This window comes from Aulonocara sp. 'chitande type north' Nkhata Bay, linkage group LG9 (genome assembly GCF_057382095.1).
Source record: "Aulonocara sp. 'chitande type north' Nkhata Bay isolate Kocher_YH1m ecotype deep benthic linkage group LG9, A_spYH_male_GT1.1, whole genome shotgun sequence".
Classification (NCBI taxonomy): Eukaryota; Metazoa; Chordata; class Actinopteri; order Cichliformes; family Cichlidae; genus Aulonocara; species Aulonocara sp. 'chitande type north' Nkhata Bay.
The window spans coordinates 20342284-20351242 of record NC_141352.1 but is presented as its reverse complement, the minus strand read 5'-3'; the positions used below and the strand labels follow the sequence as shown (position 1 = coordinate 20351242).

General features: G+C 38.0%; 1 protein-coding gene across 1 annotated transcript; it reads right to left on the bottom strand.

The window, feature by feature from the left end:
* Positions 1-299: 299 nt before the first annotated feature.
* LOC147322074 (uncharacterized) lies at positions 300-4157 on the bottom strand. Its single transcript, XM_086305155.1, has 7 exons — positions 3895-4157; positions 3648-3792; positions 3235-3348; positions 2965-3109; positions 1153-1301; positions 912-1045; positions 300-794 (listed from the first exon to the last, which is right to left on the bottom strand). Exons 1-7 carry the CDS (start codon positions 3998-4000, stop codon positions 646-648), a joined length of 942 nt encoding a protein of 313 aa, XP_086161281.1. The 5' UTR covers positions 4001-4157; the 3' UTR covers positions 300-645.
* Between the last annotated feature and the right edge of the window lie 4802 nt (positions 4158-8959).

Below are 8959 nucleotides of genomic sequence, written 5' to 3'. Positions count from 1 at the left end.
GAACATGGATAGTATGAAGATTGTTTAAGTATATTATTTGTTGTTTTTTGGGGGACATGTCAGCAACACAGCTGAGTGCATTTCTTTCCATCTCCAGCATGGTTTTTGTTCAGTGGGACAAATAAGGAAATTATATGCAAAATGATTATTACTTGTTTATTTTTATATAGTCTTTGTAATAGGCAAAAATACTATATCCTTGAAACATTTGATTGATTACTAAGGATCTCGCTCTCTCACACACACACACGCACACACGCACACGCACACACACACATAAGTTAAAGGTTTTAGTGTAGATTTTATGTTTTGGTATATACATTTTATTTATACTTAAAAACAAGAAAATTAAATAGAAGAAAATGTTCATTTCATTAAAAAAGACAAATAAATAAAGTGAATTATGGCATGATAGTCTTATCCCTCTTCCTTGTTAATATTCATTTATTTCCATTTTCGTTCATCATTAAAAAACAGCACAATCCAATTATTTATTCATGTTCTACATTTTTAAATCTAAAATTGTTTACAATTCAGTTTTTAAAAATATCAAATGACATTTTCCAGCAAAAAAATTGAGCACAAATGTAAACACCAACACAACACTTGAACAAAAACTTACATTGTAACTATACAAGCTAGTATTCATAGAAAGATTTTTCTTTGTCTCAAGGCTATTTCAACCGGTGACATAGTCGGTTCGCTGTCTTTGTAAAGTGGAACTTTGTGATGCCTCCATGTGACAAGAGCAATACGAATCACAAACATGATACAGGAAGCACTCAGGATCACAGCTGAGAAGAGAAGAGGAGATCAAATATTTTAATATAAATAATTAACAGTGTGCAGAAAAAAGCTTTCTTCTTCTTCAAAAATCAAGAATGCTAATTTCACCTCAGTGCAAACTTTACCTGCAAAGACGTAAATGAAACGTCCCTGAGATTCTGAGTTGTTCAGGGTGCCTGTTAACCACAGGATTACCACAGGGTAGCATGTCACAACATAACGCACGTGCTTATCCAAGTAGAAGTTCTCTAACAGAAACCTGAACGCAAAGGAGGACAGAAACAAAGGATTGTCCTCTGGTGCCCTCTGCTCATGCCAGAAACACCACTGGTGAAATTACAGAACACAGCGAGGAAGCACACTCACCAGACCAGCAGCTCCATCAGAAGCAGAGTCAGTGCTAGCATTGAACAGTCACATCTCGCTGTTTCTGCCTGATACTGCAAATATATCGTCAGGTTCAGCAAGGCAGAGAGGGTCCCCCATGTTGCACACACTGCCACTCCATTTTGAACCTTGTACAATATAATGAAGTAAGTAAGTATTATATTGCTCACCAAAGCCAATGCATGTTAATGCACAATAGAATTATCCATAGCAGCCTGCGTCTAAATCCAGAAAGTAATGCAATATCACCATTGCTGTATTCCCATATGGAAAAGAAATAGTAAAACCTTCTAAAAAAACTTGCATAAGATGTGGCCTACTTCATATAGTGAATCATATCAGGCTTATATGATTTACTCATGAAAGTGGCTGCTTTCTCATTACTTTCATATATTATTTTAGTATCCAAAACATACAAGTTTCATTTATATAATTTTTCAAGGGATCTTATATCTGTTTTCACTCTTGTATGCTTTTTATATAAGTTTCACACAAGACAGATACGAACTTTATAAGATTTATATATATATCTTTTCCATATGGGTTGAACCAGGTGTGTATGGATTTTCTTTTACTTGATGAATACTACTTTATTATCAAATTTATTGTCAGTCTTTTTTTTTTTAATGATGGACTCATCATTTCAGAATTACAAGCAGCCAGTTTGGAAGTTGTGACCTGCTTCAGTGGTTGATCCTGAAGCGCTCGTAAGACTCTAGAAGCTTCTCACATGTGACACTTTTAATATGTTCACAGATAAACACAAGAAAGGAAGCAGATTTATGTTTTGTTTGTTTGTTTTCGGCTGACTTTAATCATCAAATGTCACACCGCTGTTGCCTTTTGCGCAGACACCACACAGCCAGGACTTATTTATGAGGATTTATGAATATGGTGTTGGCACAGCCAGCAGATTTTATGGATGAGTGACTGTGAATGGAAAGCTACTGATACATTTATAAAACGCGTACAGGTGTTACAGTCTTAAGTGCTGTCTTTACCTTTACTCTGACATAGACTACCTTGGACTGTTTTTAGCCCTTTATATGAAGAACTTTCTGGAATTTACTACTGCTTTTAAATCCTACTTCCATCCTGGATTATGTTACGAGCTCAGGTGAATACTGAATGGCAGTGAGTACCACCATATAAAAATAGCTTTTTATAGGTATCTTTTTTCTTTAGATAAACAATGACAGGTGACATTTTGCACTGTGTCATTATTTATTTAACAAAATTAGGCCAAAATATAGTAGCAGTGTGTAAAAAGCTAAGTACACCCCATGATTCACAAGCTTGTAAGACCACCTTTAGCTGCAAGTTGAAAAAAAAAGTTCTGTTTGACTTTTTCAGTCTCTATTATGGTTGTAGAGGAATTTTGGCCAACTAAACTTTATAGTGTTGTTTCAGTTAATTGGGGCTTGTAGGTATTTGTGCACAGCTCTCTTCATGTCTCATCACAGCATTTCAAACAGCTTGAGGTTTGGACCTGGGCTGGACTATTGAGAAGTGGCTGCCATGAATTTGAACAGTAAATAAAATTTTTTAACATGCTAACTGAGGCCTGTAATTTTTGAGTTGTAGCTCTTGTTTTTGGGTTTTTCTTTGGCCTTTTGGCATCAATACACACCTAAATGCTTTCAGACAAACAAACAACCAAAAGTGATGATCGATTAATATTAATCAAATGCATTTCATTAGCAACACCTGGCTGCCACTTAACCCTCTTAATTCCAGTGGGAGTAGTAAGGCTGCCCTTGGCTTTTCACTGGACTGTATATATAGTTTTACCAGGATTCTGAAGAGCCAGAGGTCTGTGATGTGGTATTTGTTCAACCAGGCTCCATAGATCTTCAGACCATGACAGGAGAAAAATAGGGTAATGTAATCGGTGAGCATCATCAATACTGAGGTTATCAGTGTTGGCAGCAACAATCTATACACACAAACACAGACACACAGACACACAGAAAACAGACATTTAAACTGGCCCAAATGACAGTAAATGATACAGCTGATTATCTTGTTTAGAGAATTGGATAACTGTGCTCGTTCACTTACTCTCTGTCATAAAGAAACAGCCATGTAATGTTCAAACAAAGGCTGATTATAATAGAGACATGAAAGCCATGGGGTAGCACTGCTGGCATGGTGTACATCCAGTCATAAGCATTCCTGTGGGGAGCATGGATAATATTGTTAGATAGGGAGAAAGAGTGCAGAAAGAGTGCCTGTGGGGAAACAATCAGACTCATAATACAGCGTGAGAACAATCTGCAATATCTAAAGAGAAAATGACTGCACGGAGGCCGTCTAAATTGCCTCTGGACCAGGTGGGATGATTTTCCACATGCAATTTCTCATATATGAGATAAAAGAATACAAAAATCGAATCATTTCTGGAGTGTGATGCAGTTGCCAAACATTGCAGTCTCATGTGAATTGTATGTGTAAATACAACAAATGGGACATACCTTCTGCAGAGTGCAAGTAAAAAGTATATATACATGGCCAAAACCCAAAAGTATGTGAAATCCCACACAAAAAAAGTCCACTGAGCAGGAGTTATCTGTGTTGTATACTTAAGTGTCACATCCTCTATGCTCTGCTTGAATACAACTGTAGGGAGATAAGCATTGCACTGTTGTAAGCAGTTTGTTATTTTCCCAGTACTATAAGTGAGTTCTTTTTACATGAATGAATTCTTCTGGAAATATTTACCTGATCTGAAACCAAATCCTGAAAGCGAGTTGAACGTGATGGATGCTAAAAAGGTACACAATCCAACCAACATGAGCACCACACGGGCTGGGTTTTGATTTGCCATGCTGTTTTGCTGGAGGGTAAAAGTCCACAAGAGGATAATTGGTCAATTATAAATAATTAACAATGAAATATATATATATATATATTCTCAAATATTTTTTTAAGTAGCCAAATCTACACTTGTGTAGTCTTTCCCATTCCTTCAACAAATGCAGTTAATGTCCTACAGGTCAGAAAATGCCACAAAATAACAGCTTGCCTTGGGTTGATATATATTGTGTCATATCTTTTTATGATGCTGCAGTGAGCGGCAGGTTATCTTTACCTATCATAAAGAGATTGCTGTTAAAGCAGTTAAAAGCAGGTTAAAGAGTAGTGAACAGCTTGTGAAAAGAATGTGCTAGCATAATTGAGGAGAGAGAGTAAAAACAAACAGCGTTAACCTACCTACAAGAAAAAAGCTTGTAAGCACGGATTACAAGCAAACTACAAACATTGGGCTCAATAACATGTTTTCTATGATATGGTATTTGATATTATAACATGATTTTCATTATTCAAACATATGTTTATGCAGATTACATATATATTTTTTTTTATTTAATAATTTTTAAGAAACTACACTTCCACTGATTATTTTTTATTACAGTGAGAGTTTTTTTTTTCCACATGTAAGTCACTTTAAAGATAAATCAGTGCAGGTTTTGTGTGTGCAGCTTGCTTCCACACAGTGGCACCATTGCATGATACTGTGGCAGTGTTTGAGTGCATACTGTATTGAAGTGCCAGTAACACTATAGCTCATCAGCTCATTGTATATGTAATTAATCTGTAATTGTACGATTTTAAAGGAAAGTACATTTTTGGGGTTATGATGCTGTTTTCATTCCTACTAGAGAAGTGATCCTAAAATTATGACTTTGGTTGAGGCACGGTGCATGGTAGGGTGTAGATGACCAAACTGAGTTAAAAATAAGCAAGCGATCATGGTGACTGCAGTTTTATTATTGATTAAAAGTGTGGGGCATAAATTCTTTTATACTATCAAAATGGGACAGATAACAGGATGAGAGCCACTGGAAAACTGTAACAGGCTATACAGAGTCTATGTGAAGTCAGTTGAACTGAAATGGACTGATTCTTATATAGTGCTTTTTTACTCTCCTGGAGTACTCAAAGCGCTCTATACAACATGCCTCATTCACCCCCACTCATACAAGCACTTCTAAACACAAGTGCAAACTAATCTACATTCACACTCCGATGAACACATCGGAGGGCAACTCCTTGCCCAAGGATATTTGACATGCAGACCAAGGATCGAACCACCAACCTTCCAATGAGTAGCTGATCTGCTCTACCACCTGAGCCACAGCCACCCCATAAAATTCAGTTTAGTTAGGCGACTCTTTTTCACCTTGAATACGACAGTTTTCTACCAAGCAAAGCAACACACAAAGTGTATTTGACAATTTTTACAAACTGTCAAATACACTTTATGTGTTGCTTTGGTTGTGTGTTGACAATTGTAAAAATTGTCAAAAACAGTTTGATATATTCCTTAACTTGTGTGTCATTTTGTGACTGGTGATTTGGGTTTACGTTGTTTATTCTGTATTTTAAGCTACTAAGACTTCAGAAAAGAGCAGTCACTTATCCAACTGCAAAAGCATGGTAGGAGCCGATGCCAATTAACACTGAGTGAGTGGTAGTGGGTACACCTTGGACAGATCACCAGTGTCTCACAGGTCTACTGTACCTGAATTCACAGGTTAACCCTACATGCATGCCTTTGAACTGTGGGAGGAAACCAGCCTAATAGTAAGACTATAGCTGGTAAAATCATATAAAACATGGGTGTTTGTGTCTTTCTGTGTCATTTTTCTGAGGATATAATTATTCTGCAGCCAAGGATTGAGATCGTGGGCAGCCGGACTGTGACACGGCAGCACAGCTGAGGTTAAAGGGAGCACTCAATCCAGGAAAACTCCCCCACCAGATTCCTCACCCGGCACCAGCTGTTGTCTAGTGGTGTGTTCCACTTAACGCTCTGCAATAATTAACGCTGAGTTCCCCCAGCGGAACTTGGATTGCGGGCTTTTATGGACAAACACGTGGAGTCATAAACACAGGTATGCTATTATATATGGAAGACTCACATTTTCTTGATGCTCATGAATACTAACATGACCATCAAGTCCACAGGCTCTTTGTTAAGACACTAAATATACAACTATACTACTTTTTTATGATGCTGTTATCCCACAGTGGGTCTGGATGATTCTTTCAAGTTGACTGAGTGATTGCTGTGACCTGTACTGCTGGCAGAGGACAAGGTCCAATTTGTCGGCTGCTCATCATCTAATGAATGAAATCATATCCAATTACACGCCCGCCATCTTTGATCACTTACATTATGAGAGATATGTGTATGATGGGTTTTATTAAAGATCACTGTCAGCTCAGTAATACATTATGATTCACTTTATGACTCATGTACGTCTTGGCAACAGTGAATTTTCACCCCCTTCTGAATCACACAGCGATTACATCCAAATACTGCTAAATATTAACATACTGTCAACATTTTTTGGGGGGTGCCAGCATGAAAAGCAATTACCTTGGACAGACAGGGAATCAGATAAAAAGAACAGAACAGTTTGTTGCTGGAATTCGTGATCAATCACAGCAAGAAAAAGAAAAAAGTGTGTTTGAAAAGATCTTAAAATTACAGCTATGCATGGCAACAGCTTCCCCAGCATCATTTCTGTTCAAACTAGATTGGACAATTGGGACATTTCTACATGAACCGTTTGGTAATTAGGGACCGTGACTAACAAGCTCTGTGTGTTTGGACCGTTTATCTTCTCGCAGCCCAGGCTATGTGACTTTCACGCTGTATTTATGGACGACATTTGTGGATCCCTCTGGAACCAAGGCGCCTAATGTCACTATTACACTGCCATGACCAATAGCGGTGACTGTGCCAACTAGATTACAAATGAGGATGGCGAAGGACAGCAAAGGTGAGAGTGGAGGATATTAGCCTCCAGATTTAATCAAGACTTACTCAGAGTCCCAGAACTGTAATTTAGCCCTTTATTAGAGAAGTGTTAAAACTGTACACACCATTGAATCTTTAGGAAAGAAAAATAAGATGTTTAAGTCTCTAAAGCTCAGGCTTAAACAAAACTATGAGTTACACCCCAGTGGGGTTTGTTAGGAATCTAAAAATTACTCACTCCTTTTGACCAAGCAGTAGACTCCATGTTTTCTCTGATATAGTTTTCACATGTATCACATTCAGTGTGATAACCCTGCTTTTTTTTTCACTCACATAAGTCATACGAGAACAGAAACTGAAATGAAATCATTTTGTTCTGGTGGAGTCTGTTCAAATAAAATTTTCATTCTTTTAAAACTATGCTACTGTTGTTTACTGTAAGCCTGCATTATCAGTGAAGATCAAGTTTGGACACAGATAAAACTCAGGTTGCTTACAGAATAGACTTACAACCTTTCTAAATGCCTGCTGGTTGTGTAACTGATTCATTCTCATAAAATTTGAATTGATAAAAAACAAAACAAAACATTGTAGCAGGTGCCAGTTTGTGGAAGCTGTCCTGTTGCCCAATCATCTTTAATAAAGATGGACATCCCTGTTCTGCCTAGGCATGTTTTATGTATGTTGCTAGAGCCTGTCTGAATAACTAGTATACCAAAGGCAGAGGAGAAGAGAACTCGTGGGTGTTTGCGGCAAATTTTAATTTACATCTGCATCTACACGCTCGTGATATGAAGGATCATACCTATGTTTTATCATTTCATCATGAGATATTATTATGATCTCTTTTACCGAAGAAGCAAACATGCAAAGGAAAGAGACGCGACTGGCACTGGATTAAACGTTACCCTCTTCCTCTTCACATCAAGCATTTTTTTTCTTTTTTTCTTCTTTTTTTTCTTTTCCTGCTCATTCTGTTGGTTTTTGTTTTTTGCCCTTCTCCCCCGTCCCTCTTCTCAGCTGTTTCTCTTTCCCTCTTTCTTTCTCCCCTTCTTTCCCCCAGTCAAGTCTGTCCCATGTTCAGTAAGTGAAAATAAAATAAACAATAAAAGGTGAATCAAATGGACCATTATGGCAAGGCTGGGATGGTCAATTTGGTAAAGTAAATCCGTTGGGCATCTTTCTTTGCCTTTAGACAACAATTCTGATGGCAAAAGAGCCAAACGGGACAGGCAAAAAAAAAAAAGTTTGATTACCTTCTTACATGACATGAGAGCTTATTTGCTAAGTCCAACAGTGTTACATCTACTTCAAAGAAAGTTTCCCTGGCACCAGCTAACAGAGGGTAACAACAGCAGGTACCGTCAGAAAAGAGACATAAAGTGAGTAAAAAACGTCCTAAATGCAGTTAGAATTTATTTAGAACTACAAATTAAATTTCTTTTAGCAATTATTGTTTTTTAATGTCACAATTCCAACTAGGGTTGCCAACCGTCCCTTAAAAAACGGAATCGTCCCGTATTTCGAAACAAAAGTACACGTCCCGTATTGAGCTAATAAGGGACGCACTTTGTCCCGTAATACAGTGAGAATCAAAAGTAGTCTATAAATGTTAATGGAATTAACGCTTTGTTTGAAAACATAATTCCCAGCCCCTCTCCTGCTTTGTGACCAATGAGCTGACAGCACACTTATGACAATTCGAGTATGACAATTCAGATTACCGCTCATCTCATTGGTCGAGGAAAGGTCGCTTGCGGAGAAAATACCGGAAGACAACAGATGACCATAACAAGAAGCATGGCCAACAGGGAAACAAACGCCGACACTGCGGTGCAAGTCTCGGACGACTGTACACCTAAAGCTGGGCAGACACTGTGCGATTTTTTCAGTCACGTTATTCAGCTCCTGCTCAAACTGCACGATTGACTCGCAGGGGTTAGAAGTTGGTAGGTCACGATGCAGAGTCTCACACTATACCGCCCGATGCTCTGATGCGACTTGAGAGCTCACACT